The 18317-nt window shown below is 37.7% G+C and overlaps 1 protein-coding gene across 1 annotated transcript in view; it reads left to right on the forward strand.

Annotated features, from left to right (window-relative positions):
* The window catches only part of LOC122828650 (A disintegrin and metalloproteinase with thrombospondin motifs 3-like), a 56247-nt gene extending 38180 nt beyond the window's left edge, over positions 1-18067 (forward strand). Inside the window, exons 13-15 of the mRNA XM_044112404.1 lie at positions 10180-10387; positions 11513-11630; positions 12823-18067. Coding sequence (XP_043968339.1) covers positions 10180-10387; positions 11513-11630; positions 12823-13253 — 757 coding nt within the window. The 3' untranslated portion in view covers positions 13254-18067. The remainder of the gene's footprint in view (positions 1-10179; positions 10388-11512; positions 11631-12822) is intronic.
* The last annotated feature ends 250 nt before the right edge of the window (positions 18068-18317 follow it).

The raw sequence follows: 18317 nt of genomic DNA on the forward strand, positions 1-18317 counted from the left end.
CAGTGCTTCTCAATTCCAGTCTTCAGGCCCCCCTGCTCTGCATGTTTTAGATGTGCCTTTACACCAGAACAGCTAAGTCAAATGATTGCACGACATCTTCTGCATCCACCAAGTACTGCAGGAGCCTGTTAATCATCCAAAGATTCAATCCAGGTGTGTGGCAGAAGGAAACACCTAAAACATGAGGACCGGAACTGAGAACCACTGACTTATATGAACAAACAACCAGGGCTACTAATAAACTAACCTGCCGGTTCCCCACCTGTGATGCGGTGCAGCATTTATTCTTCACCCAGAATGCATTGCTTTAAGGCTTTGGGAAACAATGAAACAATCTACTGATGTCGTTTCTGATCATGGTCACTCAGGAAAATTCATCAAAGGAGTTAGCAAGACTCAACAACAATAAAACTAGCGTTAGCTTTTGCTGTTGGTATAGCACTTTAGCTAATGTTTAAGATGAATGCTTTAGTTAGTGAGATTGAATAAAATTGAATTAAATTGCTCTTAATTGTGGTGTATTCTTTAGAGGAGAAAGACGATCGTGATGAATGTGATAATATTCATGTAGATATGAATGCATGTAGAGTTTCACTCTAACTATAATATCAACTAAATTACAGAAAAACCATCTCATTTGAACAGTAGCATACGTTTTGCCAGTTGAAACAAAGTCACGCAAAAATGTCATAAATGGCTGAAGTCTTGATTAAAATAGGAGTTTGTCATGTTTGTTTGTATACGTTGGTTTCCTCGGATGCCAGTCAGGATCAGTGTGTGCCAAGCTGCTCTAAAACCTCCTCAGTTTTCACCGCGTTTCATTTGCATAATGTATGCAGGTGTTTGCTTCAGGAATGCGTGTCCAAATTGCAGGTGTTTGTTAGACAGACGTGGCCGTCTGCCCTGACGATACGCTGATAAGACGATGGAGGTAATTTACAAGCTAATTAAAACGGTGAAATTACTGCTTCCATTCCTGTTTAAGTCTAATGCATCATTTGGGACAGTTTAGCATGCTTACACAGAGAGGCTTATTTACTCACTAATGTTTTGAACTTCTTGTTAATAACCCAGAGGTCTGAGTGAATGATTTCACGCTGAACGTAGATGCTGTAGACAGACTGTAAATCTTTTAATTTTCCTTCTGCTTTTGCAAGAGTTTGACCTGGAGCTTTGTAGCTGTACCAATATTCTCTACCAGAATGAATAAATACAGACATCAAACTTGCCTCTGATGCATGTAAGGAGGAGTGACTGTCTGCTGGTGCTGTTGAAACCTATTAGGAAGCATCAGAGCGTTATGTCAGATCAATACTCCCTGGCTTTAAGCAGAGCTGAAAGAGAAACTATGGATCCTATGGGCTTCTGAAGGGAAGATTAATCGTGTTTTTTATTAGATCGTTGCTGTTTGATAAAATTCCCAAGTTGCTGCTGAACTTCAGACTTTTTAAAAACTTCCTCAGAGCCGAGGTTTGATGCAGTTTTCACTCAGATGACTTTATTCGAAATGCTTTGGGGTTTTTTTCTAAAAACAGATTAATTGAAGCAACTTTAAGGTGAGGTTGTAATAATTCAAAGTGCTTTACGTGATGAAAACATAAAGTAGTTGCAGTGACATAATAAAAGGTAATAAAATTGTACTACAGACTAAGAGATATTATTATAAAGAGAACACAGATTTTAGCTTTGATTTAAAGGAAGTCCTTTAAGTGTTTCGGAGCATCAGAAGGTTTAGGAATCTCTTCATTGTAGTTTGATAAACTTGGGGCCCCCAAACAGCACCTTGCTCTGGGCCCCCATAAAGCTAGAAACGGCCCTGTTGGCATAAAGCTAAACTGAAATACTCAGTAACCTCCATTATCATCTGATGTTTGAAAACCTGATCTTTAAAAATGTAATCTGGGAATCAAACAGGATATTTATGAGATGGTTCTTGGCTATCGTTCTTACAAAGCTCTTCGTTGGATGGTGAGTTTTTATCACCAAACCTTTAATCTTCTCTGAGTTTATCTGCTCTGAGCATTTTGCTGTGTTGCTGTTTTTGGGCGTTAAACCTGCTCCTCCTCTGCCACCTAAAGCCTGCAGGAGTGTTGCTGATTGTGAGAGGAACACTGCTGAACTTTCAAAAATAAAAACCTGTGATTTTCAGCTATAAAAGCAGCAAATACCGCCAGGACAAAAACAAGAAAAAGGTCTCACAAAAAAAGCTTTAGCTTTGATTGTGGCGTCTATTCGCTGTGTTTCCATCCTTGTTGCATTAGTTTTCACCTAAATCCTGTAAAATCTGACTATCGATTGAAGCTACGGTGGCCCTGAAGTGCAAACTGCATCAACAAATCACCAAGCTCAACTACAAATTAACAAAACAGAACAGGAAGTTGTTTAATCCATTTTATTTATGGTTTTTATTTCCTGTTTATTTATTGTTTTTGGTTGTTTGTTTATTGGTCTGTGAGAGGATAACCTTGCATGATTATGCTACCATAATATCAATAGTCTCAAAACAACAATATTATCGTTTATTACTGCCATAATTTATCATCTAGCAAAATGAGTTATGGTGACAGACGTAACCGAATGTTTAAGGTCTCAGTCATTCAGGAATCATTTATGTTTTCCATCCACATTTTGTCCCAAAAGATGATTTTCCACACTTTCCTTCCAGTTTTCCTTCTCATCATTTTGAAAGTGATGCCTCTCAAAATTTATTTTGCAGATAAGTGTAAGAACTGTTCAACCCAGTTTTTGTACTTTCTGCATCTCCTTAGATATTTTCTCTGCTTGATTCTTAAACCGACCAACATCTTTTCCACAACCAAAATGTTTTTCCTCTTGTTTATTTAGGGAATGAGAAGCTACTTATTACATCAGTTGGTGTTGAATAACATGAGGCCAGCTGAAAGATAATCACCCATAAAACAATTAACCAACAGGAGGCTCCTACCTTCTTACTTTGGTAAAAAATTATATTTTCTTTACAGAAGCTTCACTTTTGAGTTCATATAAAGTCAGTCCAGAGTTCACCCAACTGTGTAACACGTTTAAAATCTTTTCCCTGGACTTCTGCCTTCATTGAGGAGCAACTCAAACAGCATACAGCATTTCAACGTTTTGTTCTACAGAAATGTAGAACAAAACATAGAGCCGGGTCTGCTCTATGCTCAACATGATAGAAGTATAAAATCACACAGATGAACAAGGAATACAAAAGACACATTTTGGTACCTTAACATGCTTTTCAGGCTTGTTTTAAACTAAACTCAGTAAACAAAAGTCTGATTTTTTCCACACAAATGTGAAAATGAATAGATTGAATATAATATCCTGCTTGTGTCGTGATAATTAATAAATGTAAGTTTATCTAAAAGGTCACCAAAGTATTAATTGTACCTCATGGTGAGCCCTGATTCATATTTATAATGAAATAAAAAAAATTCAGTCAAATTAATTATCTCATCCAAGATCTAATCATGTGCAGAAATAATTTCCTCCTTGGAGAACATTGTTGGAAGAAAGACATGAGTAAAAGACAGCTGATGATGAAAACACATTCTGTCAACTCTGTTGAGGTCGAATCCCGGTTATCAAAAAAGTGAGAGAAATCTTTTAATTTACCAAATTCAGGGGGATTTCTTAAGAGTTCAGCTCTGCTTTACATCAGCGTGAGTCATATTGGAAAAACCAGCTGTGTGAGAAATAGCAGGTAGAAGCAGCACCTGGAGGCGATTCTGAGGAGATGAACTGTTCACTGTGAGGCAGAGCAGAGAGCTGCTGCTGACTGAAACGCTGCGAGTGCGTCTGCAGGAAGGAGGCTTGTTGGCAGCCGCCCCTGAAAACTGTTGCCAGCCTCTCGTCCGAATGGGGACGCAGCTTGAGGCGGCTGCTTCAGGTTATCATGAACTGCAATGCTGCGAGAAAATGCAGCGTAACGTTTGAGAGCGCTCATGGTGCGCTACTGTCAGTCTTCTGCTGATTGTAGTAAATTAGTCTTTTGCAGGTATAGCCAACACTTGCATAAATTATAAAGTTTATTTGGGAAGTTTTTAATAAGATTGCATTCAATCACACCTGTGTGCGCGCTGCTCTGTCCTTTCCCCTTTGCTCTATATGCCACAGCTTCTCCCCTGCAGAGCTCAATGCTAGTTAGCATAGCCACCGTTGGTTATAATTGGCAGATTACTTTTCCTGTAACAATGAGTTCTTTTTACCCCATTAGTACATTTAGCAGCGCATAGATGAGAGTGATTGACAGCTCTAAGGCCCACCTCCTGACTCTGATTGGTTGTTTTTGGTTGGAAACTGTGCATTTCTTCAGATGGCTCAGAAAGGAGGTGGAGAAAATTAAACTTTAACAAATGGCAGACTGTCATCACATTTGATCAAATATTTTAAAATACTGTTTTTTAACATAAAATTTACATCGTGCAGTTTTAACTGAACGTTAAGAACAGTGACAGCCTTACAGCTGCACACGAACCTCTTCAGTCTACAGTATTTTTATAATTTATTAACACGTTTCACCACCTGGAAGCCATTTTAAATTGAACCTCTGCATCATTTGGCATCTTTCCACACTCACCTTTGACCTGAGGCAGTGGAGCCAATCCCAGCGCTGATACAGCCGGGTCTGCTCTATGCTCAACAAATTCATCTTCAGATCCAATCAGCGCCGTCACTGTAAATGTTTCCACCATCCTGCAGAAAGTGGAGTGTTGAACGTCGACAGGGGGAAAATTATGACCCACTGGCTCCAAAGTAAGGATAACACTGGGGTCAGAAATAAAATCCCAGCATGCATCAGCCTGGAGAAAACCAGCATTAAGGACTCAGGGGAGGATATTAGATGAACCTGGCTTTTCTTTACAACACTGGAGCCTGATCTGACGCAGCAGCAGCAGCAGCAGCAGCAGCAGCAGCAGCAGCAGCAGAGTGCCTGATACTGGCTCAGAAAGAGAAACAGTGTTATCATCTTTTCATTGAATTAGCCATGCTACGTCCCCCACGTGGCTCCATATGAAGAAGATCCTGTTAAACTTTGTGATTTTAACACAATACTTTGGTTTTTCCAATGGTCAACTACATGTATCTTTAAATAAAGCAGAATATCTACCAGAATGTGTTGTCTTCAGCAGGCAGTTTGATGGCGTAGTACAAGCAGAAGATAATAATTTCACTTCATTTCAATTTTTTATAAGCTACTTAACTTTGTCCTGAGAATCATTCAGGCATAAAATGAGTCTATTGACAACTGTTGTCACCTAAATGACAACCTAATGAGTTTTAAATTGCTTATTTAGTCACTTTGTGACTAGCAGACTGTCACAAGGACACACTTTTAGAAAACAATTAAATGCTAACGAGGTTTAGCAGACAGAAAGAAAAAAAGAGATTCAGCACCAAAAGGTTTCCAAAGAGCTGTCAGGTGAAAACCAGAAAACAGGAGGATGATCAACTCTATAATCAAATATCTATTACAGTAAATATCTATGTTCATCTGCTGAGGGTTTGTCATCTACTTGTCCATTTCTCCTCATTTGCAGTATGTTATCATGAGCGGTCAGAAGAACTGGACTGAACATGAAGTAGAAATCAGCCGAAGAGAAACCTAGAAAACAGTGGAGTTATTTTCTATTTTTTAAAAGATGACTCATTGTGCTTCCTTGAAGCAGAGTAGAAAGAGATTAAGGGGGTTTGAAGACGTTTTCTCAGGACTCTGTACAGAAAAGGAAGAAAATGGCAGCTTGATGCAGCTTCACAACTTCCTCTGATTACCGTTTGTTACCTCAGTTCCTCCTCATCACGACTCAGTTCCTTTGATCCAAAGTTAAATGGTATAAAAAAAAGCTTTTTTTCTGCTTTTGAACACGTTTCAGTGTTTTTGTTCATTAGTGGAAAATGTATTACTGTGAATTAATGTGAGTCTTTTAGAAATGAAGGTATATTTAAAGTTCAGTTAATTTAAATCACAACACATGCTGTATGACTTTACAAGAGAACGTTAATTTAATTGAACCAAAGTCAATTACACACATTTAAATTGATCCTGGTGATCAAACAATGCAGTCAGTTAATACATAGAATGTCAGTCTATTAAAAGTTAAAATAACTAAATTAATCACTCCAGTGCTTTTATGTGATCCTCTTTTTGAACTTCAGACGTTTTCTATGAAGTTCTCATAAACATGCGTATGAAAAAGTCAGTTTTCTAGATTTTATCATTCAGGAGGACATTGTGGAAGAAGTTATTTTGTTTCAGACATTAATTTAGAAAGGATAATTATAAGCTGTTTGTGCTTCTGTCACAATATATTGGCGACATGCAACCTTGATTTTATTATTTCACAGATGGAAAAATGTCATAATTTATAAGTTAAATAATCTTTTTATTAACATTAAGGAATTATTTATTTAATAACAAGCTGTGTTTACTTTATTTTAAGAGAAAATACTAATAATAACACAGCAAAAAGAAGCAAAAACTCAGAGTTTATATAAATCCTCCGCCCAAATATTACCGAAAGAAATGTGAAATAATCCAAGAAGACAATCCTACAATCTTATAAAAACACATTTACAAAATATTAAGGGAAATTTAAATAAAATATGCAACAATGAAAAAGTGACAATCCTTTAATTAAGTAGGGTTTTAAATAATTAACTCTGAACTTTGGTGAATTAAGTAAGAGTGAAACTTATTTGATTTAAATTAATGGGTCCTCTGCAGCAAATTTTATAAATAAAAATACAAATTGGAAAAGCGTTTATGTGGCTTGGTTTTGTCTTTTTCAAGTATATTAAGATGTTTGCACTGGAATCTAAACTAAAAATACCTGGTAATATAAACTTTGTTCATATTTTAAAGTTTAATTATTAGTTATCAGTTAGTTACCAAACCCATATAACAACAGGAATCCATCCACCGTTGGACCCGTCCAGGCGGTCGGGAGGTGCTGGTTCCGATCTCCAGCCAGCGTTCTGGGCGAGAGGCGGGTTCACCCTGGACGGGTCGCCAGTCTGTCGCAATAATAACTGGAATATTTGACATTTTTGAAAAAAGAGGATTCTTCTGGTTGAAATAACGAACAGTTCTTAAACTGTTGGACTCGGCTGGAGGGAAACATTTTAACCATGCCGTCTTTTTAATTTATTTTTAGTTGAGCATTAATTTGTCCTCCCACCCGCTCTCCTGCTGAGTTATTAATTTTGACATTTCAAATTTTCACTTTCGGGAATAGCTTTGAATAAAGTGGCATAAAAATAGGAAGCGACAGGTTAATTAGACTGTCTTTCCTCTTGCTCTAGGTAAATATTTTATCGTAGTTTGTGACACTCTCTCCTTGAAGTTTTCTTTGGCAAAAACGAGAGCAAAGTTCTTCAGAAACACCAGTTTCCTGACAGTCTGAGCTTGTTTGCTCCCTTGTTGGTAATTTATTCTTTTATGAACATAGAATGTCGAGTCATTCATCTTTCCTTTGTCATTTGATTGCAAGCGATGGATGGAGCGTCAGGCTGAACATTGCTGGAAGCAGCAGACAGATATGAAGCTCATAAATACTCATAAAAATAGAGACATCTACCTAGAGCACAGAAGCTTTTGTTCTTGTTCGCCTGAGCAAACAAACTTCCTCTAGTAAAGTAATGTTTTCTCTGAAGGGAGTATTAGCGGTGAGAAAGCTAAGTGAATGAACTGAGAGTAAATAAACTGATTAAGCTAACTAAGCTAAGTGAGGAAGCTAACCGAGTAAGCTAACTGAGGAAGCTAACCGAGTAAGCAAAATGAGTAAGCTAACTGAGAGAGCTAACTGAGGAAGCTAACCAAGTAAGCTAAATGAGGAAGCTAACTGAGAAAGGTAAGTGAGGAAGCTAAGTGTGTAAGTTAACCAAGTAAACTAAATGAGAAAGCTAAGTGAGTACGCTAACTGAGGAAGCTAAGAGAGGAGGCTTACTGAGGAAAGTAAGTGAGTGAGCTAACTGAGAAAGCTAAGTGAAGAAGCTAACTGAGAAAGGTAAGTGAGAAAGGTAAGTGAGGGCGCTAACTGAGAAAACTAACTGAGGAAGCTAAGAGAGAAAGCTAACTGACAAAAGCTAAGTGAGAAAGTTAACTGAGGAAGCTAACTGACAAAAGCTAACTGAGGAAGCTAACCGAGTAAGTTAAATGAGGAAGCTAACTGAGAGAGCTAACTGAGGAAGCTAACCAAGTAAGCTAAATGAGGAAGCTAACTGAGAAAGCTAACTGAGGAAGCTAAGAGAGGAGGCTAACTGAGAAAGCTAAGTGAAGAAGCTAAGTGAGGAAGCTAACTGAGAAATGTAAGTGAGGAAGATAAGAGAGAAAGTTAACTGACAAAAGCTAACTGAGGAAGGTAATTTCCCCTTGCAGAGCAGAGGATTTGGGGGCAGAAGTGTGAGTCAGTGTTAGCTGCAGCTCTGGCAGCGAACAGCTGCAGAGCATCGAGTCGAACAGAGAGAGGACTGCCTTCCTCCGCACGCTGTCATGATTAAAGGGATGTGTCGGACGTATCAGCAGCGTAGCAGCTTATTTGGAAGGAACGACCATAAATAGCCGCTGGGCTTTGTTTAGTTTTGAACAGAGCCACGTCTCTCAGGGAATAAATACATATTTTTCTGTGATAAAATACCTCAGAAAAGCCTTCATGCCTTCTGGTGATTATAACCAGCTGGAATTAAAATGGCAATCAACCTATTATGTCTCCTCTTTAAAGGTATAAAAGATGTTCTAGCTGACCTCGGGGTATATATCTATTTAAATAAACCACGTCTTTACTTCTTTGCAAACTTTGTGCAGGTATCTGAAACTTCTCCAGCTCCTTCAGCCTCCTGGCTGCTTTCTGCTTCACTGATCTTCAAGTTATTTAGCATTTTCCCAATTGCAAATGGGTTTAAGCTTTTCTGACAAGGTCATTTTCTCTCATTTAAATATGTTCCCTTTAACCACTCAAGTGTTTTAAGAGAAAATGGTAATGGAAATAATTTTTAATAGAGAACTCCTGTCTGAGTTCAGAAGTTGCCCATTTTTATTATTATACACATTTCCATAAATCCTGAATAATTTTCTTTGCGATGCAGAAATGATCATTCGACTGTTCCCAACATGACGGAAAACTGTTTCCTGATGACCAAAAAGCCTTTTTTTAGTCTCATTAGCTCAGGGTAGCATCAATAATCATGTCTAGCATTTCCTTTTGGTGAACTTTAGCCTTTTTGTTTTTCGATTTCTTGTTGAAGCGGAGCTGATTTATTTGTTTTGTACGTTGTGAACCATGATCAATATATAAAAAGATTTGAGCCTGTGGTCTCCTCTGGTCTTCTCCAATTATTCATCTGAATAGTCAAAGATACTAATTTGACTTGCATCATCATCATCATCAACTTTATTTATGAAGCACTTTATACACCAACAGGACCAAGGTGCTATACACAATCATAAAATACAATGTGATTATAAAACAGAGAAGACTGAAGTATAAAATACATACAGACACACTAAAACAAATAAACAAATAAAACAAAGTGTAAAACAAAGTGTAACCTCTCAGACTGTGCCAAAAGCCAAAGAAAAAAGATGGATCTTAAGAAGGGACTTAAAAACAACGAGTGAAGAGGCCTGTCTTATGCCCAAAGGAAGATCATTCCTTTGGACAACACTAACAATATGCTATAAATAAAGTATACTACAATAATAAAGTTTTCCTTGAATACTTCCGTTATACATGCAAAATAAAACTGTTTGTTCCTGGAACTTTCATTATGTTTTATGCACACATCAGTCAGGCTGCAGCTATTATTAGTATTAATTAAAAGTCAATGTGAGCAATAAACCTCATAATTCTGATTTTATTCATATAAATTGAATGCACCGTCATTACAGGAGGTAACGCTTCCTTGAACTTGTTCTTTCTCTGCATGCTGATGAATGGCTCATTTGCAACCTTTCCACCTTTTCTAAACAGGCATCATTAGTTGAAATGTTAATAAATAAACTCTATGTTCTGAAGTTTATGGTTTGCATCTTGCAAACTTTATTTTTTTAAAACATGAAAACACCCAATAAAGGACAACTTGTGTGCTTGTAGATGACAACAGTTATTTAAAGTTGTTTAGAAATTAGTTTTTACATCATAATAAACAATTTCAGCGTTGTCCTTGTTTTAAATTATGCAGATGGATCTCTGAAGACTGGGAGCATTGTACCAAAACCTGCGGCTCTCTGGGTTTCCAGATCCGGACGGTTCGCTGCATACATTTCCTCCATGACGACACCAGCCGCTCCATCCACAGCAAATACTGCAGCGGGGAGAAGCCGGAGAGCCGGAGACCCTGTAACAGAACCCCGTGTCCGGCCCAGTGGAGGACGGGCGCCTGGTCTCAGGTACTCCAGAAGTTCTTGACCAGAAGAACTACAGCTTGTATAAAGTTCTGTCCTGGTTTGAAATTTTTACATTGAAATCTTTTTCATAGACAGCACTCAGGCAAAAGGAAACAGATTTCAAACATGAGCTGATATTTCCATCCAGGCCAGCTGGAGATCCGATTTTAACAGGCAGCCAGCAACATCCTGAAAGGAACATCCAGCAATTTAACAGCTGCTGCTGCAACCCAATTCAGCCACTGATGAAAGTAACACCTGTGTGACGTGATTTACACTCTATTAGTGGTGTCATTTTATACCTCTTAAAACTGCCATTCAGTTCATGAGGTAAATTTCAATCGTCTTGAGATGATTGAAGGTTTGTTATGAAAGCCAAACTGATCTTACTCTAAATTTATTGAGCTAAACAAACATTAGATGCATCGATATGGGCAAAATATTGGTCTTTTCTGCAGCAGTTTGTTTGACACCAGTCATGAACATGAAGGAGTCTAAATGAATCTTTATTACTGTTGTTGCATTAAGAGCTTTAAAAGTGTCAACTTTGCATTATTTGGTAAATAATGACAGTTTACTGCTAAATTGCAAGTATCAACTTTGCATTAAAAGTGTCATTATTTACCAAATGACACTCCATGACAACAGTCACTCCCTCATGATTATGACCGCTGTTATGTCAGTCTTATGTACACTCCTTCAGTTAAAGTGTTACTGTATTTTCTATATAATAAAGTAATTTATCTCTGCTTCTGAGTAATTCAATAGTACACTTACACAATGGAAGTAACCAAAGTTACCTACAACTTAAAGAAACTCTTTCAAAGAGTTCAAAAAAAATCAATTCAGTCAATAGAAAGTTCCCTCATGAAGTAAATCTGGTTGGAAAGTCTCACAGTTTCCAGTGACCCAGCAGATGAAATGTTTTGGTGCTAACTGGTTGAGTCTATTCCCTGCAGACTCCACCGTTCAGCCCTAACAAAGCGGGCCGGAGGTAAACACAATGTTGTGAGGCATTTAGCTTCCAGGTGGACGTGGAAGTCAGCTTGTTATCCTGGCCAATTACCCAGACGTTCACCGGCGCCTGTGTGACCTTCCTCCACTAATTTCTCTCCTTTCTGTGTCCAGTGCTCCGTGACGTGTGGAGAGGGGCTGGAGCGCCGGCTGGTGACCTGCAAGACCGGAGATCAGTGCTACGGGGACAAACCTGAGGCGGTGAGGCCGTGCAGACCGGGACCCTGCCATGGTGAGCATGTCACAGGTCAGAGGTCATTCAGTGACTTCTTCAGTTTGCTCATTTTTGACCTTTTATCCTGAGGTCCATTTCGTTTTTACAGGTGGACCTTGTAAGTTTGTATTTCTTTTCCTCCCTTAAAGCTGAAGTTTGTAACGTTTACAAAACAAAAAGCTTTTTTCCATATTTGTTGAGACATTCTCCAGGTTGTGACAGTTTAGCATGAGACAGAAAATCTGTGAAAAGATTGAGCTTCCCCTCCCAGTGCTAACGAGAAGCAATCAGTCAGCAGGTCTTAGCGCTGTCAATCAAGCCCGTTAGCGCGCAGCACTGCCCTGCACACCACAGCTGGTATAGGGTCCCATGAAGGCTAAGGCTAGTTGCCATAGCCAATGATAATGGCAGATAAATGGTTGTCCTCTAATGGTAGTTTGTTTCTCCACCATTATTACGTTTAGCAGAGAGTACACAAGTATGATTGACAGCGCTAAGCCCCTCCTCCTGGCTCTGATCGGCTGGTTTTGGTTAGGAGTGGTTCATTTCTTCAGACAGTAATAGTAGCTCAGGTAAAAGATGGAGGACATCGACCTTTTCACAGATTGTTGACAGTAAATATGTAAAAACATTTTTTATTAAAGTTACATAACCCAGCTTTTAGCTCTTTACTGTGTCAGTGAGAATAAAAACTTAATTTAAACTAATAATTTATGTTTAGCTGATTTACTTGCAGACTTTACTCTGCTTTTAGCTATTTCTGCTGTTCAACTGTATGTTTTCCAAATACTGTAAATAGTTTCTATATAGTGCTTTAATGCATTAGTGGCACAGGAAGAAGGTTTTCTATTATTCTGATCGTTGCTCTGGAGTGGCTGTAATGCTTCCTAAGTGGTTTCGAACACCAGCACATTCTATTCCTCACACATAAAAAACTGCCTACCACTGTGATTCTGATGTATGAATAATGAGTGACAGCGTGAACCGGAGCCAGAGTAACACCTTCCTGGAGTTCATTTGTATGTTTCTAAGAGGAATCAAGTCACAGCAGAGCTCCGTTTTTCTGAAAGTGCAGCTAATGTTTGGTGTATAACCTCCATCAGCGCTCAGATTCTCTGAACAAAAGCAGCACCTCTTTGCTCTGTGATGCATTTCCTGTTGGTGTGATGTGTACCGAGCTGTCATTGTCTTCCTTTTGTTTGACTTTCAGATGAGCAGTGCAGCGGAGACAAATCCATCTTCTGCCAAATGGAGGTGTTAGTAAGATACTGCTCTATTCCAGGCTACAACAAGCTGTGCTGCGAGTCGTGCAGCAAGCGCACTGGAAGTTTGTCTTTGTTCTCGGAGGCGCCGGAGATGGAGGAACACATCCGCTTCGGATCGGCCTCCCAGCTGCTGGAGACATTAATGGCCAACGCCACCGGCGGCGGCAAGCAGAGCTCAGGAAAAAGCAGCGCTGCAAAACGCATCACAACCCCAGCGCCGCTAAAGAAAGCCCAGCCAAAGATCTCCAAAGCACCGAGGAGAGTCCCACGAGATTTAAACCTCACCCCATCGCTCCTCAAGGAGCCAGAAGGTCAAAGGTCAGGTGGTTTGATGGGGAGCCGGTGGCCTACGTCATACTCTAAGGTTGAGAGATGAAAGTGAAGCGTGTTCCCTTTAGGACTCCTCATGGACAGTAGATTTTCCAGCCTCACCAAATACACCACAGAGAGTCGGAAGGTGAAAGGAAAAGTGCTGGTTCACTTTGTTTTTATCGATATCATCGCCCCTCAAATGGACTTTAAATACAACGCTGACATTCCCAGACAGCTCCCTTAATCTTTGAGCTGAAAGAGTTCAAATAAAGGCGACACGATCCAAAGGGAATTTCATTCAAGTCAAATTACAAAACAAAACCTTGAAAGAGGTCTCTGTCGGTTTGTTAGTCTGAGTCCAACATGTAGTTTTCCAAAGAAATTGCTGCTTTATTCAAAAACAGTATTGAATTCTGGATTTTGGTAATCTTAAACAATCAAAACTTCAGTTCCCAAATTTATGTTCTGATTAGTTTATTTTTCAGTTTCTGTCAAAAATAACATGAGGGCCCTTTAGCAGGAGAAGCCAAGTTCACACTGTGAAATGTTCATCCTTAGTAAAATCTGTGGTCTGCTGCCTCCAACAGACATTTTAAGACTCCAAAAACTAAAAACGACTTATCACAAATATTAAGAAGTATCGGAAGATTTAGGAATTAAATCTCATCTCCTGTTTTTAGTCTGAATTGCTTTAATTCAAAGATTTGTTTTCTGTTTTTTTGCTGTCATATGAGTTTAAAAACAATCATACGGCTTGTGTTTTTTAAAAATCTCTTCAATAGAAATATATATATTTTTAGTTTTAAAATTGAGCAGTTTGTGCTTAAAGGTTTACATTAGGTGCTTAATAGACAAAGAAGAAAATAGCCGCAGCAGACAGAGCTAATTAAATCTGTGAAAGGGAAAATTTCAAGCTGCATTTGTGAGGCGAGAAAAAAGAAAATGTTTTGAACTGTTAACTTTTCTATTAGACATGGTGGCACTGCTCTTCTTATTTACTTGCTAAGGTTTATTTTCTGGAATGCCTTAATTCAAAAAGATGTGAAGTTTTAACAAAATCATTTAAACTTTAACTGCAGTTTTTCTTGCCAAAAGAAACTGAAATATTTAGAAACTTGACTTGGTCAATAATCAGGAATTTAAATAATAAAAAATAATCAAAACTGACATGAAATGTTAAATGTTAGCCAGCTTTGTTTTGTTTTTGTTTGTTTGTTTTTAGATGTGCTACCTTTTAATTTCTATGACAGTATTTCTACAGTTTTCTGTAAATATCAGTATTATCTTGAGAAATCAAGAAAACTTTGAAATATTCCCTTTTGCTAGCTTAGCGTGGCTAGCATGTTCAATATTGCTGCTGTCAATATCAGAAGGAATGAAAATTAAGTCAAAATATTCATATATTCTGAATATTTTCTTGTTACAAATATATTTTTTGCATGTTTTTGTTTTTTATTAACAGTGACACCCTCGATTCTAGAGCTAGAGACGGTTAGCTTAGCTTAGCTTACTGTAAAGGCTCTAGCAGTGTCCAAAAATTAAATCTATGAATCAGCTGCATTCTCCATGTTAGTGCAAACATCAGATAAATTTGACTTTGGTTCCACTGTCAAAAGCTAATATACAATATATCACTTTTATTTAATTTTTTTAAAAAGCTTCACGGTACAAACATTAGCTTCCTAGAAACAGGGTCTGCAGAAAACATGAAATTTCTGCACAGAAGAGTTAAATTATTTCATGAATTCTGAACATTTTTGCTCAGTGAGACTGGAAACGTTAAAGAAGTGAATCATACTCACTCTGCTTGTGCTTGTTTGGACATTTTAAAATGCTCCTCAAACAAACATCGTTTTCCTAAATTCTCATGAATATTTTTTAGCTGCATGTTGACATGATCACATGACTCTTGCTGCAGATTTATTGGCTGCGTTGACGTGAAATCCCTGTTCCACCACATCCCAAACCTTGGAACCAGAGGCTGTTAAATAATAGTTTTATGCTGCATAAAATTTTGTTTTTTGGTGCAAAAGCAACTATAGGTGCCATGGAGTCCAACATAATAGACAATATCGTTTCACACCATTAAACCAGCAGCATCTGAATGCCTGAGCTCAAATCATGACTTACTTCTAGAAAATAGATTTTTAGTTTGTATTTGTCCCGCTTTGGTGAGCTTGTGTGATTTTAAACCTGTTTCTCTTTTTAAGCTGATAAGAGTCAGATTATATTTGTGGCTAGAAGTGACTATTTGAGCTGTCGTTCCCTTCTTATCATCTTATCTTCTACTCGTTCTTTTCTGGCATCAACCAGGCCTTTTTGTCCGCACAACTGCTTCTTATGGGCTATTTTCTCTCTTTCTGGCCATTATCTGTCAATCTAAAAGATGCTGTGCATGAAAATCCTCACTGCAGTTTCTGAAATACTCAGACGATCCAATCAGACACCAGCAACTATGCCAAGTTCAAAATACTTTAAATCCCCATTTTGTTCCCCATCTGGTGCTTAGTTTAAATTTCTATCTAGACATATAAATAAATTGAATTTCTGACTTTTCGGTGACTGATTTGAAATTGAAGTTACTGAACTGGTGCAGCCAGTCAACTGGCCAGTGGTTGTATGTCTCATCTGATTCCAACAAAACTCTTGTTCAGATGGCAAGTCTTAAAGACTATTTGAAATGAAATTTTAATTCACTTATTAGAATCTATATTTTTCCTAAATTAACAAACTAGCTTCACCTGTTTTTAAAATGACAAAAAATGTGTTTTGTTCTGTGAAATGACCAAGCACCTCTCTTTTTTTGTTTCTTTTTTTTTTACAGTTTTAACAAGTCTCTCTTTTTGACAGGAAGTGCTAAAACCTGGCAGAGACTTAAATTTCAGATGTGTTACTTTCTGACTACAACCAGCTATTATTTCTAAAACATTATGTAACAGCTCATAGGAGAGACACTACATGAGCTGCCTTGTATGCAGGCATATTAAAGAAGTTCATGTGATGTAGGTCTGAAAGTGATAAAATGAAGAATTTTTTTTTTTTTTTGGGACATCAGGTCCCGTTGCATCTGTAAGGTTTTGGGATCAAAGATGTTTAATTATGTTCTCAGCCTCGTTTTCTTCTTGCTTTTGTTTTTTTTTTTTTACTGCCCCGAATTGGTCAGATAATTATTCACTAGATTAATCAGAAAGTAGGTCATGCCATCAGTTTCACTGTGTTTCCAGCCTCCAGCATGCTGAGGTGAGTGAATCTTCACCACTGGAAACAGCTTTGGGGACCAATTTTTATGCATCTTATACTATTTATGTTAGAGTTAAGTGCATTGTAATGTAGTACTGGCATTATTTTTCTGTTTCACCTCATCTACATATTCCAGTAAATGAATGTCAGATACGCTATACTTTTACCTTTTCTATACTTTTAAAGAATATAAAATTAAGTTATTGTTGGAGTTTTCAAATATTTTTCTTTTAAACATGCTAAGGTGCTGATTTTTTAAATCAAGGATTTTCTAATTTGCTAATACTTTGTGATAAAATTGATTAAGGGCATTGGACTGGTGCTTCAGGAACCAAAGGGCTTTACAGAGGAGATGTGCTTTTATTTTTTTTAATCCTATATAAATGTTTAATTTATGTAGGAAATAATTTCACTTTTATTTTCCTCTCAACTTTTTTCTGTTCAAGTATTAAAGGCGAGCTGTTATTGGATCCGGGATATTTCAGCTGTTGAATAAAAGTACAAACATGTGAACCAGAACAAAACAAAACTGTTCAACCTCTATTAGAAAGAATTTACTTTATACCAACTTAGCCTGAATAAATATATTAACTAATTTAATGGATTTACAACAAAGACTTACACATTCCAGTTGAGTTATTGTTTTAGAGCTTGAAGAAAAAAGTCTATAAATCAATACAGTTCAAAAAGTCTGTGTTCAAGTCTAGGCTGATAAAGTTGTGAGTTGAAGGTTAAATTTTTTTACAGGATAAAAGCCAAACTTTCTGCTGGACTTTCAACAGAATCCTACTGTGTATGAAACCTTTTTTCTCCTAGATTCTTTAATAATCTCTTTTTTATGGCGAACTGATGTTCTGCAGAGAGAAAGCTAATTTATTTCTGAAAAGGATTTCCTAACTACCACCATGCATCTGACTGCAATAGCCAAAGACACGGTTTTGTGTTTTCAGCAAATAGTTTTCAGCTTTTCACACTCACTCCTGTGTGCCAATGTACAGTAAGACATGTATATAGCATTGAGAGCATAAGTATTTATTGAAAGTCAAATGGTTCTGCTTTTTAACAGTCGTGCAGTAAACTGCAGCAGGTACATCATGGAACCCGAATCATTCAAATAAATAAATGTGATAGAGTAGAAATGACTTTTGTTGGTGCATTTAGTTGTAAATATACATGCTCAGTTTTGAGTCACTTGTTAGAAGGCTGTTTTTTTTTTTTCTCGACTGTTTTGTAGATGTTAAGAATCATGTCTGTTCATTACAGCAGCATGTACTGACTGATCAGAGTTAATAAAAAAACAAGGGTTTTACGCTCTTTGACTTTTTTTGTTTGTTTGTTTTACGTTTTCCTCCCCAGTTCCTTTTGAATTTCTGCCTTTAAAAGTTGCTGCTAATGTTGTAGAGAGCTTGATAATAGTGTAGTTGTTGGTGATAAATGACAATCCCTGAGCCGCAGACAGATGTTCTAGCATAGGATTCTCCATGTACTGTATCAACGCTGTTGTTTTAGCCGTGCTTTCAAACACCGTTAGCTTCTGCTCTGTTTTTCTTTGTATTGTTTGTGTAGATGGAATTGCACACTACTGATGCTGTTTGTTGTATTGGGGAGCACATAGCAATAAAGGATTTGATGAATTAATATGATCTCTTGCTTTTTATACTTTCTGGACAGTGTTTTGGGGTTTTTTTTGTCAGAGAAGCATCCATTCTTCTCCTTGCAGGATGGCGTCGGGGCTGGTGGCTGGCTCCAGAGGTCATCGGGTCAGAGGCAGGTCATGCATGCAGACAGAAAACATTCAACTCCATTCAGAAAGGCAACAGTGCTGCATGACGTGCAGTCATGTCACAAAAAGTGGAAAAATGCTACTCTGATATTTTGATATACAATA

This window comes from Gambusia affinis, linkage group LG03 (assembly GCF_019740435.1).
Source record: "Gambusia affinis linkage group LG03, SWU_Gaff_1.0, whole genome shotgun sequence".
Lineage (NCBI taxonomy): Eukaryota > Metazoa > Chordata > Actinopteri > Cyprinodontiformes > Poeciliidae > Gambusia > Gambusia affinis.